This window comes from Drosophila subpulchrella, chromosome 3L (genome assembly GCF_014743375.2).
Source record: "Drosophila subpulchrella strain 33 F10 #4 breed RU33 chromosome 3L, RU_Dsub_v1.1 Primary Assembly, whole genome shotgun sequence".
Lineage (NCBI taxonomy): Eukaryota > Metazoa > Arthropoda > Insecta > Diptera > Drosophilidae > Drosophila > Drosophila subpulchrella.
The window spans coordinates 10,973,953-10,988,715 of record NC_050612.1 but is presented as its reverse complement, the minus strand read 5'-3'; the positions used below and the strand labels follow the sequence as shown (position 1 = coordinate 10,988,715).

At 42.4% G+C, this 14,763-nt stretch overlaps 2 protein-coding genes across 3 annotated transcripts; both read left to right on the top strand.

Annotated features, from left to right (window-relative positions):
- The first annotated feature begins 360 nt into the window (after nt 1-360).
- On the top strand, nt 361-14,753 carry LOC119554294 (neural/ectodermal development factor IMP-L2). Of its 2 annotated transcripts, none has more exons than XM_037865154.1 (3): nt 361-560; nt 13,117-13,893; nt 13,977-14,753. In XM_037865154.1, exons 1-3 carry the CDS (start codon nt 555-557, stop codon nt 13,986-13,988), a joined length of 795 nt encoding a protein of 264 aa, XP_037721082.1. In that variant the 5' UTR covers nt 361-554; the 3' UTR covers nt 13,989-14,753. The 2 variants fall into 2 exon arrangements, with proteins under 2 accessions (XP_037721082.1, XP_037721081.1); XM_037865153.1 differs by having other exon boundaries at nt 13,974-14,753.
- Nucleotides 12,053-12,286, top strand: LOC119554297. The gene has a single exon (XM_037865157.1). The coding sequence runs from the start codon at nt 12,125-12,127 to the stop codon at nt 12,218-12,220; it is 96 nt and encodes a 31-aa protein (XP_037721085.1). The 5' UTR covers nt 12,053-12,124; the 3' UTR covers nt 12,221-12,286.
- Nucleotides 14,754-14,763: the final 10 nt, after the last annotated feature.

Sequence of the window (14,763 nt, the reverse complement as noted above, 5' to 3'; positions counted from 1 at the left end):
TAACAGAGGCAGTCAGCCGAATCCCATCCCCTGTGGGCCACCCCCTTTTTGGGGCCAAAAACACGAGCAGCGCAACGAGCAGAGCGATACAGATACGAATGGAGATACGAATTCAGATACTGTATCTGTATCTGTGCTTTTGTATCTGTAGAGAGTGCCGACGCCATAACCGTTATTAAAGCCCCTGTAGAGTCCAATTTGCTGGCTCGTCCATTTGTCCGTTTGTCCGTTTGTCCGTTCGTCGTCCGTTCGTCCCGCTTCGCCCACTTGTTGATTTTTGGTTCGGTTCGGGTGGGCATGCCCATGCCAGATGCCAGATATAAAAGCATGGAAGCTCAATCTTTCGCCACACAGTCCATCACTCGCCACATCTCGAGCAGAACGGAGCTCCACTAAGAACCGAGAATATAGAACTGTGGCTGCATCTCGAGTGAAATCGAAAAACCCCCCTTAACGTATTCCATATCCACCGGAAACTCCAGCGAAAGTTCTAGAGCTCCAGTGAAAGTGCCAAAAGAAGCTCCGAAGTGAAAGTCATCTAAGAAACCAAAGATATGCAGGTAGGATTGCAAGTCAAATACTAAATAAGTACTAACTTTAGGCATAGGGAAAAAATTGGATGGTTTATACAATTTTAAGGCGGTTAATACAACTGGGAAACTTTTTTTTGGTCTTTGAAAAAATAAGTAATTCATTGATAATAGCTAAAGAATTTTTTTTTATATAATGTTCAATGATATACCTTCTTTATATGAAAAAATAATACCTATAAAATAATTTTAGACAGAAAAAGAATGATTTTTATTAAAAAATTCTGCGAAACACTTCTTATAATGACAATACAAAAAAAGCCTGCCTCAATAATATAGAATTCTGCCTAGAAACAATGATTTAACAGAAAAGATAGCCCACTTAATTGGTGTTCGGGGAACGAGAGCCTCTCAATAACCCGTATGGCAGCTTCCTCCGATTGACTCATCAGCAGACAGACGAAAGATTTCTCGACTCTGCGGTTTTTCCAAGTTCCCATCTATTATATACACATTTGTATCAGTTTCTGATCTCGTGCCATCAATTCATAACTTTTCGGGATGAGAGTGCTAAAAATGAGCAATACTTTCAAATTGCCTTGATTCAAGTGACGTGGGCTCCCCTTGCAATTTAAACAATTAAATTGAAACAGTTCATCTTCGTAAATTAGCACATTCGTGATTTTTAATTGTACAACAAAAATGAGTAGTCTAGATTCGTTATCGGCCTAGGCAACAGGCCCATATGTTCTCCTTAATAAAATATAACTTTTAGTATGGGTTTGGGTTGGTGAGATCTTATGGAGAAGTCGCCAGTGGGTCTGTAAGTCCCTCTGATATCAGATCTGTTGTTGTTTATCTTCGGGGAAGAGTCGCAAAAGCCGGGCAATGATGATAAGTGCATCGTTTTGGCGGAAATATGCTTTCATCCGCCGAAAAACGAGGAACCCAGAGTAAACAAAGTCCTCGAGGGCGATCGAGCGTGAGAAGAATGCGAATTGTCAAACAAAACTTGAGCAAAATATTGTGAATTCTTGGCCTGTTTTTGTTTTTCAATCTCCCTAGCCGGCATTTGTTACTGAGAACTGTGTGAATTTGTGCAGTTTGAACTAGATTTTAGATCTGCTTATCGACGGGTGATAATCTTAACCCTCTGATAATATATCAAACTTGCTGCTTTCTTGCATTGCTGTTCTAGAAATCAGACTTTTAGCAAATTGGAGCGATAAAAGTGCTAGTCATCGTTACATTTAATTAGGCAATACATTCTAGAATATGCTAGTTTCATAGAATGATGAAATGTAGATGGCGTGTACATAAATAACTAGTGAGTTGATATTTCAAAAGAAAATTTGTTTTTCAAGAAATTCACTAACTTGTTTTAATCAGCACTTAAAAACATGTTATTGTTACCGCTGTTATTGCAAATATTGCTTTAGTCACTTCAGTTATTGTGATTAATTTATATAAAACTATGATCCTGTTAAAGTCATAACAATTTGTAACGAAAAAAGCTTGAATACTTCACAAGAACTATTTAAAATGAACTTTTTGAAAAAATTCTTAACCTTAGATTAACAAGCTGATAACAAACTAGTTAACACTAGGAGTTCTAATCTTTTCCGTTCAATTGAGAACAATTTTTAAGTATGTTTACACAGAGAAAAATCTGACGTTCTCATCTAAGTTGAAAACGTTCTTAAAAATATAACGACATTTTTGAAGTTGAAAATGTTTTCCATTTGCTCGAATCAAGTTGAATTGGCGGTATTTACATTGTATATCTCAACAAATAAAATCTGAGTTCAGTTCGTAGTGTATACCTATCAATTTAACTTTTCTCTTCTCTCTTCTCACTAATTCGTTCTAATATTAAGAACATTGATACCAAAATGTACTTACACGGTTTTTGAGAACGAATGTTCTCAATTCAAGAACAATGTTCTTGGATATTTCTCTCTGTGTAGATATATTGAAGATACTATATGTGGCTACCTTGAAAGTTGCAGTTAGAAAATGCAGAAACAAATGCATATAACCTTGTTTTAACCAAGAGTTAATCGGATCTGCATTTTCCGTTTGCTGAGTCAGTTTCTTGAGCTAGGCAAAAGTTGCTCGTCAGCTCGAGACCTCCGCGATTGGTTTTTAGTTTTCAGTTATGGGTTTTCCGTTTTGAGTTCCAAGTTTCCACTTGGTGGCTACGTGATCCGTCGAACATCTCCACACTCACATCCACCTTTAAAAGCACTTTTAAAACCGTCCCCCAACCAGAATCGGTTACATGTTTTTTCTTTTGTATTTTTTTTTGAGCCTGACGTTGCGCTGGTCACGCAGGCACTACCCCACTTCAATCCCCTTCCCCCCCTTTTTTTGCCCCTTGGCATCACCAAAACCACTATCGTTCGATTCTGAATCGAAATCAATTCACAAGCAATTAATAATCAGATCGCTTTTGTAATAAATTGCAATTTTATTAAATGCTAAAAAAAAGACTAAGCAAAAAAAATCATTGCCTTCGATTTTTTCGCAATGAAATTAGTTTGTGGGGGAGGGGCGGGGTGCGTCAGGGGGTGGTGGGGGGTCAGGGCGGAGAGTCGCGAGTTCAAATGCGTCACAATCGCAATTTTTTTCGCAATATTCTCATTTTTGCATGCGAACGCGATCGATAAGAGAGTGGGCCAAAGAGGAGGCTGAAGAGCAAAGAGCGAGAGTCAGGCGGTAAGAGCAAGAAAGAGATTATTTTGCTCTTTTGCTGCCGTCGTAGCTGCCCCCCCACAAAAGTGGGCGTGTGTTTGTGTGTGTGTGTGAGAGACGAGCCCCCAACTGATGCTGTGTTTATCCACTCACACACACTCGCACAGTGGGGCACTCAATTATGCTGCACACTAATGAACAACTGGAATATCAATTGCACACATACACCAATACAATCAGCATGTGAAGACAATTAGGAGGAATCTTTAATTGGCGGCCCCGTCCTCGATGATATAGCCCCCTGTCACGCCCCCCGACTCTCTGTCCCTGCTGTGTGTGTGTGTGTGTGTCTGGGTGTGCGTGGGCAACGAGCCCCCTTTTATGCATACATACATACATGTTTTTGCCTTCATAATTGTTTTTCAAGCTCTATTGAACTTGGGGCGTTGATGATGACGACGATAACCACGCTCAAGTTGAAAATAACATCGCCCCACACGTAATAAGACGTCATCAGACTACCCTATCCAAAAAAGGAGGGATGCTACTTGATCTGGGGGGTCTTTAGTGTAAGTACGAATGCTAGCGATGTCTAACAGACTTCTTACAATCGTTAGGGTCTTGAATTCTTCTTATTATTAGGCTATCCTATCAAAAGAGAGCAGATCTTGAGAATATATTAACAATTTAGAAACATCTACGTTTAATATAAAGATATATGTTACCCTCTTTGGGTTTCTAAAGGACAACTAATGGCTTTAAAAGAATACGATTATAGTCTTTTGGATCTAATTTACTTAGCAAGCTTCGACAGCATTAACTTTTCTTTTTAAATTTCCTTTAACTCTCCACATAACTCCACATTTATTTTTATCGATTCCTGGTAATAAGTTTACTAACACCCCAAAAATGCAGACGTTAGTAATAGAGTTAACCTTAAGTGCTCAGCAAATAGCTAACACCTTCCTATCAATATTTATAGAAATTATTGGGAATTTGATTCGGTCGAGATTTCGATTCGAGGAACTCACATTATTAGAGACTTCCGATTTGGAGATATTAGACCGTCGATACTTTACTACGCTTTAACAGTATTTATTTAGCCCCTCAAAAACCCTATCCAAATAAATGCATGTAGTGTAAGGGTATTCCTTGTTCGGTTTCCAAAAGTTAACCTCGTTTTCGTGTTTTCTGTTATTGTTTTCTTTTGCCAATTCATTATAATGGAATGATTACAATTAGAACGAATATTGGAGAAGATAAGAAAAGTCAATGGGGGGGCGCAAAGAGTTAAGAACGCGGCGGGCTTGATGATTGTGCACATACAGCACGTTCTAATACTCATACCTCTAATATCGGAATCGCAGTTATTGAACTTTTTAGTGCTAACTGTTGTGACTGTACAGAAAGTTTAAGTTATATTTTTTGAACAAACACTCACTCAATATTATAACGTAAATTGTAACTTCAAAAATGATAATAATAAGCATCATATGATACCAAGACTCTGTTTAAAAGGTCTTACTTTCATTGAAACTTTAACTATAAAAATGTCTTTTAGAAAATCTTTATTCATAAGCCTAGGCCACCACATAAAATCCAAAATATCTAGTTGAACAAAGAATTTCGACATGTAGGCCATGCTAATTCCCCGCCAGTTCGATGCTCTTTCGTGTGACCCAGCCCATTTAGATTTCGAATACATTAGTTTACCGACAGCCGGTGACTCATCGGGTCTCTCTCACGTACACCTGGTCTCAGGGTTATGCTCGAAAACCCGGGTTTACCTTTCGGCTGCACTGAAGAGCGCACCCAGACGTCGGTGGTTTCGGCCATGGGTGGGGGTAAGACAGTGGAAGGGGCAGGGGTACGGATCGGCTTAAATGGCTGATGCAATCGGAGCGCAAATTGGGCGAGAGTCGGAGTGATAATATTCCCGCTCTTTTGCTTCTGTTGCACAACATACAGAAGGTATACCCATCGTGTGGTAACCGGAGAATCCAAAAGGAGACCCAAAAAGAGACACCCAAAAGAGGCATTCAAGGAATGCCTGCGAGTCGTATTACCCATGTTCGCATAAATCTAAATCGTCGCCGGTTAATTGATATATTATAGTTACAATTACCGAATGCTGATTTGTAAGCCATGAATATGCGATGAGGAAGTCCGCTTCCCATTCCGATTCCGTCACCTTCGCTGATAAGCTTCCAGCTTCGGTTTCAGTTTTGAGTTTCAGATTTCAGTTTTCAGTTTTTAGTTTTCAGTTTCCAGAGTCCCACAGCAGCCTCATAGGCATGGGTACGTATGTCTTAACAGCCCCCAACCACCAAGCAATTAGTGATAATTGCATTTCATTCGGATTTGTCGTAAAAATTTTCCACATTTTTACAAAAAGAGAAGAAACTTGATATGTGGTTTCAAAAATTTTCCATTCCATTTGTTCGTTATGCTCAGTACATTACATTGCACACATTGCCTGTGGCCACGAAAGTGGTTGTGGCTGTGGTGTGTGCGTGAGTGTACGTCAAGATCTCGATCTCGTTATAATGTAGAACAGCTATAGAGAATCGGGCATTGCCCAAGAGAACCGGAGAGATCGGTGAGCAAAATGACGGGGGGCCTGGGCTTATCAGGAACTTTTAGGTTCCATCCAGCTTAAGTTTAGGGGTCAAACCATTCAAGTCAATTGACATCGCCGTGATTTCCCCACCTTAGAAAAGGAATCACTGATCCGTTTAAATGTTCCATGAATCATTGGGAACTCAAGCAAAGCATTCAATTAAGTGATTGTTTTGATATACTATACACTTGATTGTAAGGAGAGAAATTTGGGGAATGCTGTACCATGGTGGAAAATATTCGGTAATAACTTGTTTACAACTTAGAATTTTTATGTTATTTAATTAAATCATCTTAAGCAAACTGTTTTGGATAAACAACATAAATTTCCATCACAGATTAGCTTTACAAAAGTGGTGCCTTTCAAATTACCTGATGATGCGTATGATGCTAGTGTAAAGAAATGTGTTATAAAGTGGAACCATTTAAGAACATACAGGATATAACTTTCATTACTCAAACTTCCCCACCTTGAAGCTTAGTAAAGTCTTTATAAGTAGAACTAGTTATAGTAACAATAGATCATAGGAAAACATAAAGAAATTTATATTTCAGTTTTATTTTTTTTTTGCGTATCGTGTTTGCTTTACAGAATTGCGATTGTATTAAAGATATTGACCTATTCAAGTATTCGTGAAAAGTTAACACAGTTCGCCTACGGGGTAATAATGATTACCTGACGCAATGCCATTGATCGGCCAGAAGTCATGTGGCTGGACGTGCTATCCGATTCCGATTTCGATCCTATACCAATTCCAATTCCCTGAACTGACCTTTCATACCGCTGTCAAGGCGACACGAGCTCATTGCGGCACTCTGTCTTTGTTCCACTCTTTAGCGAACAGGCGAAGGAGGTCGAGACAAGTCGAGAAGTTGAAAAGTTGGGAAGTCGAGAAGTTGGTCTGTTGCTAGGCGGTTAAAACCCGACTCTATCAGTATCGGTGACAGCAGGCAAAAAGAGTGGGGGGAGGGGTTGCGGGGTAGAAACACCATGAAAACGGCACAGAATTTGTGGCATGAACATGAATTTTCTCACGTCGTCACCAGCGTTCCACTGGCTGATACAGTCACACAGACACACAACCTGCAATTCAACGAATGCATCTGTATCTGTATCTCGAGCTGCAGCTGTACTGGTGTATCTGTATCTGGCCGACTGGTCTTGGCTTGCCAGTTGCATGTTGCACTATCTTTTCCCCGAACTCTCGGTCTGTCTCTATCTCCGTCTCCTGCTCTATCCGTCCGTCCCGAAGTCTCACTTTGAATGGGCCGTTTCCCCGACCCCTTCCAGATGTTCACTGAAAACAATTCGGATTTAAGATCAATTTTCAATATAACATTGCTTATGGTTTAGAAGAAAACATAATACATTTATTTTGGATAGACAGGTACATTTATATATCAGATTAATTAGAAATACACCCATTTTTATATATTTCTTGTTATATATCTTAGCCAACTAACTAGTTTTCTTAAAAAGGCGCCTGAACTAGGGGTACTCCAAAAATCACTGCATACCTTATGGCGTTTTTAATCCAAACCAACTAAAACTCCCATATTATCCTTAAAAATACTCAGATTTCCACCAATTTTGGTATGTAAACTCACAAAACCCAAACTTACAAGCCAACACAAATTTCTCCCTGTGTACCCCTACCACCGACTGGTTCCGGTGGTGTGTTGCTGCTTTGTATCTGCGGCTCTGGAGGTGTTGCTATCGCTGGCACGACGTTAATTAGCAGAAAAGTGCAAACGATGCGGGCCAGCCGAGTGGCGATGGTGTCGATGCAGATGCAGTGTGCTGCAGTTTGGAGCGGTGCGGTGCCCGAAGAGATTTACCCATTACCCATTAGCGGAAGCGGGCCAATTTGGCTTACCCATGCACATGCACGAGTCTCCGATCGTCCATTGTCATGATGCAATAATTTGTGCCATCAACTCACCGAACAATCGTACGATTTTCAGTCAGCTATCTGGAAAAAAAAGAAACAAAAATAGAGTGACGGGGGGCCAGACCTCGACCTCTCTTTCACTCTCCAGTCGTATATAGGCGGCTATGTGTGCAGAGTGAAAACCAGCTATCGATCGTTTCTAGGAAATGGAACCTATAAATTTACGCTTCGCACGAAAGACTTCGATGACAATGATGCTGGGCCGTCCACCTGAGATCGGAGGGGCGTTGATAATCGGAGATCGGTGATATTGGACTGGTGCCGGCCGGTGACGATCGCCCAAGTCGATGGCATGGCCACATGAATATGTATGCCAAGACGGGCCAAGTTAAGACGGTTCCGATTCCGATACGATCCGTGGTGATCTCATTTGGAAAGGCCCCTAAAGCACACTTAGAGAAATGCACAGGTCCTGCCTTAATGGGAAGAATAAGTACTATATAAGTATGCTACGCATATTAAGCCTTGTATTTCTTATATTTCAACCCTATCGTTTAGGGGTAATTTTTCAATAGACTGCAATACCTTTAGGACACATACCTCTTCCTTTTCCTGTCAGCATTTTATAATTCCCAAGTCAATTGAAACAATCTTAACTTTTGATTGATTTTCGCTTTGTTAAATCACACTCCCATCAAGTTTTATTAGGGCTATCGAATTCAATTTACACTCAAAATATCCGATTTGTGTTTCTGATTGTTCAGTTTGATCCCGCTCAATTGCATCCGTGTGCCAGTGGCGGTCATCTAGGAAGTGCAACCCCTGACCGCGTCACTGGCAAATGTTACGTGAGGGGATTGGATCGGTTCGGAATGGAATGGATCGGTCCCTCGCCTATTGTAGAAAGTGCTCCCCAAGTCGCATCAAAAGGCCATTTCAATTCAGTGCCCCTTACGTCAGCGTTACGATATCGTTGCCAGCGCTTTGAGGTGTGCCGACCAAGGCTGATGAGGTGTCCAGGGGGCGGAGGAGGAGGCTGCCCTGATCTGGGGGCTACAGGGGGATTGGCGGAGCAAACGGCGGCGGCGGCGGCACGAGACACAATTTCAAGCACCTGCAAGATTTTTCTCTCAATTGAATTTCGCTTTGTGGCTGGCTCGATGCCGCTGCCAAGTGTTTTGGGGGGAGGGGGGTAGCAAAAGGGGTGGTGGCACATGCACAGGGAAAGGGGATTTTCGGGAGGGGGGACCAGTCTGCGGTCGGACGATTTGTGTAACGTGCAATAAATAAATTACTCGTAGAATTGAATCTAGTTGTCGATGTGGCTTGTCGATAAAGCGAAGAAAGAAACTAGTCGCGGTGCCTCTATATCAACCCCCCTCCCCTTGCACCACCCCACCCCCCCTTAACCACAAGTAGCTGCCGCCCGGCAACAGCGGAAAGCGAACACGCGATGTGGCTGCCAGTCTGTCTGCCATTTTGGCTGCACCTCCGGTCCCCAGCCCGCGGCTCCAAGTTTCCAGCTCTCGGCTCCCGGCCGGCAACGCCAGCTCAGACTAGTTTGGTCCGCCCCTCGGCCCCTCCCCCTGTCGCACCTCTGCCCCTCCACCCCGTCGCCCCTTTCCGCCACACCCCTCTCCCCTTACATGTGTACACTTACATCTGCGAGCAGGCAATCAGAAATGCACTTAAAAAAAGGGGTATATCATCATATCATCAACATATCATCATCATATCATCATCATATCATCATCATATCATCATCATATCAACATCATATCATCATCATATCATCATATCCGAAGAAGAATTGTATTAAAAAGGAACCCTTGTATGGTTTCCTTTGCAGAGATAGGATGGGTTTTACAATTTGTTTGGTAAAGAAATTGTTCTACAATTTTCAGATCATATCATCAGAACAAAGATAAAAGAATATTTTGAAAAGCTAAAATTTACGTAAAGAAACCTTTAAGTTAGGATAGGTTAAGTTTAGGTGCTACAGTACCATCTTATCTAAATAGAGTTTGGAGGGGACTTAAAATTCAGCTTTTATCTTCAGAAAGATTTTCTTATCAAAACAATGATGACACAACATTTCCACAAATGTTGAATTACTAACAGAGAACTTTGTTAGTATACTTACAATCTTAACTTTGTTAGGATAGGACAGGTGATATGCGGTTTTTATTTTTTTTTGTACATATTTGCTTTTCTTTGATCTGTAGGGTACTATCAAAACACATGTTTACTCTACAACTCAGCTAAAATATTTTTTTACCACCCTGTAAGTCACTCATTTTTCCTGCAAGTGTAACTTGTGGTATCGTACCGCCACTCCTCCTCCTCCGCTCCTCATACAGCCAACGATCGCCGCAGACAAACTGGCACTCACACTTGATTGCAATGAGGCGATCGCACGGACAGATCGGACAGATGGACGGACAAGCCAGTGACTTGGACTCGGAATCGGACTAAAAAACCCAGACACGGTCTCGGCTAATGGAACCTTGCACCATGCCACTGACACCCCACTCCCTGCAAACCGATCCCCAACTACCCAACTTTACTGAAGACTGGAACGAAAAGAAGTGGTCTGTTCTCGGCGAGACATTTGAATGCTGCTTACTCTGTCAACGGGCTTTAAGCCAAGTTCTGGTTCAGATTGGTGGTTATTAAATTGGGAGATTGCTTGTGAATATTAAAATTGATTCGAAAATCATGAAAAATAATTAAAACCACTCAGATTTGTGAAATCAAATCAGCAGATTTAAATTATGGTCTTGATAACTACAGGAATACTTCAATAATTTGAACGGCTTTGTGGTTAATATTGGGAACATTGATATAACATTTATAAGTCTTGGTATATTTATAAACACTTGGCACCTAAGATGCATTAATTTTTAACGACAAAGTGTCAAACCCCAAAAAGAAATGTTGGTATGTACATATATGGTTTGGGTTTGCTTTTCACACCTTTTATTATTTATGATAATATTGGTGTTGGTAAACGTTCCCAGTGGTTTTAATTCATGTTTATACAAGGAAAATCTCATATATCATATTGATGTTAATAAATGGGTGTATGGTTCCGAAAGTTATCACCTATCTCTCAGGAACTCATATTTTCAATGGACCTAGTAAATTTAAAGTAAATCTTGTATGTAAAGATGAACAAAATGGAGTGATCTTTAAGAATGGTATATGGGTCTTAAAATTATCACCTATACCTCGGGATCTCATGTTTTAAATGATATCAAAGAAAATTGATAGAAAATATCATCTATATAAATGGATAGTAATATATTTTGATATGAATAAAAAGGAGTAATATCTAGGAATGGTATATGGGTCTAAAAGTTATCACCTGAACCTCGGGATCTCATATTTTAAACAAACCTTGTACATTTCAATGAAAATTGATCCGAAACCTCATCTGGATATTAATATTAAGGTATGAATAAAATGGAGTTATCTCTGTGGATGGTATACGGGTCTTGAAGTTGTCATCAATCCGGAGTTACTTGCGTTTCCAAATTACCCACGTTGGACTGTAGACGTGCAATTAGGCAGACGAAAGCCAGATCCCGAGGCGGATAATCGAATCCCCCGTCCGGTTTTATCTGTTTTGTTCCGCACCTTCCCGGTGCGGCGGTGGCATAAAGAATTACGATCTGAGAACGAGTAATTGAATGCTGGTCGCTTGTCACTCGGATGGCAAGGTGGGAGGGGAGGGGAACGGAGCGAAGAGAGCCGAAGAGCGGAAGAGGCAGGCGGCGGAGAAGAGTAGGAGGAGCGGTACGGAGCGGAGCGGGAGAGCGAGGCGATCGCCGAGTGTGTGGCTGTGTGAGTGAGCCGGCATCGCGTATAAATGGAACAGCGCGGCGATTCAAAATTCAGTTCTCTTGAACTTTCCAGCTGTTGAACACAACTTTTGAGAGCCGCCGATCCTAACTGATCCGATCCGATATCCTCCACATCTTTCAATACGCCGCCTTACAAGAAATTTGAAAAATTCCAAAGAAAAAAAAAATCTTAAAGCCAAGCCTTGACTCGAGTGTAATGTCGATGAACCGTGCGTATTCAAACGAGTGCCGCGACAACAAGAACAATACCACAGCCCAAGGAAGCCCATTCTGATCACTGAGACCCCAATCGAGGATCGAATGAGCCAGAGCCGCCAGCTAGATATTCGCTACGCCGAGACCACAGCCCACTGAAGCCACCGCACCGTACCTCCAACACCCGGCCACCTGATCCCCGTAGCCAAGGACCCATACGATCCAATACGTATCCGATCCATCCTCGATCCCAAACGTACGGCAAGCAGCCAAGATTCCGCCAACACTCAGCTGCACGACCTCCAAGACGGCATCCAGCGCCGGACCTATGTCAGTGCTAAGCCAACTGCTGCTCAACTTCAACCAGAAAGCCCAGACCAGGAGCCACCACAACATAGAGCTGATAAATTCGTTCATAACATAACGACAGGCCTACCCTCGATAGCACCTGTTGATATATCATCCAACGTTAGAGAGAAATTTGCAAACATTTTTTACCGGAAGAGAAAAAAGAAATCAAATCAAAAGGTGAGTGGTGTGAGTAATGCGTTAACAATAGATCAGTGACGATGTCGAGTGACCCGATTCGAGTCAGAGAGTCCTATCTATCAATGTCGTGGCTAGACGATATTCGTAGAAATCCCAAATTAAAATCCCCATCGAAGGGCAAAAATCAAGCAAACCGTCTGATGCAACATTCGTCAGCGATTGGCGAATGTATGACTGGGGGGGCAAAATACATAATACCCTCGAAACTATATGAATAATTAATCGGTCACGCAGTTTGTCCAGTCTAGACTCTAGACACATTAGCCCTTGATCTGCGGCTGAAGCGTGGGTGAATGTGAATTTGAATCAGGTTGTGGAATCCGAACAAATTGACGTCACAATGGTGTCATTCCGTTTTCGATTTCTGCCTCTGATTCGGCCCACGCAAGATTCTTATATCATTTTTTTTTCTTTTTTTTTTTCTGGTGTCGTGGCATTGTGAAATTCGTATTGAGAGCGAAGATCTCTCGGGTTTGATACTATGGGTGGGTTTCTTTTCGGGAAAGGATTACGGCTTCCGAGAGCCATGCCGTTTCGCAAGTGTTAGTAATGTTCTAGAGCCCGGCGGCGGCTGAAGGCCTTGTGTGTTCATTCTTATCGGGGAAATAGGCACTGAGACTGAGACCTCCCCTGATTTATAGGAGGTGATAACTGGAGGGGATGACTGGCTAGAAACGAGGGCTATCTCTTGGGTTTAATAACCTATATTAGAGTGGCATGACTGAACTTTGAACTCACTTCCGATTTCCATTCTCTTGTGATCTCTTGCAGAAAATGAATTTACATGTGTGCGCCTTAGCGCTGCTGCTGTTCGGCAGTATCGCCACTGTCCGCGGAAGAGCCGTGGACCTGGTAGACGATAGCAACGATGTGGACAACTCCATCGAGACGGAGGACAAGCCCCGGGACCGAGCCTTCGACGCTGACTGGCTCAAGTTCACCAAGACGCCGCCGACCAAGCTGCAGCAGGCGGATGGTGCCACCATCGAGATCGTTTGCGAGATGATGGGCTCCCAGGTGCCCAGCATCCAGTGGGTGGTGGGACACCTGCCCCGCTCGGAGCTCGACGATCTGGACTCCAACCAGGTGGCCGAGGAGGCGCCCAGTGCCATTGTGCGCGTCCGATCCTCGCACATCATCGATCACGTGCTGAGCGAGTCGCGCACCTACACGTGTGTGGGACGCACTGGCTCCAAGACAATCTTCGCCAGCACTGTGGTGCATCCGCCACGTTCCTCTCGCCTCACGCCGGAGAAGACCTACCCGGGCGCCCAGAAGCCACGCATCATCTACACTGAGAAGACGCATCTCGACCTGATGGGCTCCAACATCCAGCTGCCCTGCAAGGTGCACGCTCGTCCCCGGGCAGAGGTCACCTGGCTGAACAACGAGAACAAGGAGATCGTCCAGGGACATCGCCACCGGGTCCTGCCCAGCGGCGATCTCCTGATCTCGGACATCAAGTGGGAGGACATGGGCAACTACAAGTGCATAGCCCGGAACGCAGTGGGCAAAGACACCGCCGACACCTTCGTGTATCCCGTACTTGTAAGTATTCCTCATCCCAAAGCCCCCATTCCCAACTCCTCCTAACTCATCCCCTATCCTATTCTTCTCTTTTTTTCCAGAAGGATGAAGACTAAAGATCCCACCACTATAAGAAACAAAAAGGCTATTGGATTGACGACGGGAATTCATCTAGTTAGTTAGATAGATCAAATGCCTTCGAAGATGCGTGAAAAGAAAAAGAAAATATGCTTAGAGAAAAAAAAATACAAAAAAATGATGGAGTAAAAGGTCATACGATTTACAGTTATGTACAATTTAGGTTAAGCACACTCTAGCTCGTAATCCAGGTAATTAACCGTATCTAATGCCGGCTTAGACACTAATTTTCTAACTTACTACCCTCGAATAGCAGTCACACGTATCGCATTCGAATTATAGTACCTACTACATATGGTTTTCTTCAATTCTAGTTTTAGTTATCGGCTTGTAATCACGCGTCTTTGGTTTTTTTTAAGTAGCAATGATTGTTCCTAGCGATTCAGGCAGCACTAGTTAACGTATTTAAACTAATTGGCCGTTTACTTAAGGGTTCCGAAAGCCCACAGCACTTTTAACCTGTAACTCGAACCACAATCAATCAATCAGTCAATCACCCAATTCGTATTTATGTGCACCCATCATTTCTACAACTAATTTATTGATCGACCAAATTCATCCAGCATCGCCTCCCATATAGAATCACGAAATAGTATTCACGGAATTAATCAGTTTCATAAGCTACCCCACTATGTTTTAATTTTTAAGCATATAGAACTGAAATATGGTTTTCTAATTGTTTAGTTTATAATTTTATCAACTTTCAAGCGATTGTTTTTGAATAAATACAAGAAAATTGAAAATACCAAGTAC

Coding starts and splice junctions, on each gene's coding strand:
- LOC119554297 (XM_037865157.1), top strand. CDS start 12,125: ATGTCAGTGCTAAGCCAACTGCTGCTCAACTTCAACCAGAAAGCCCAG.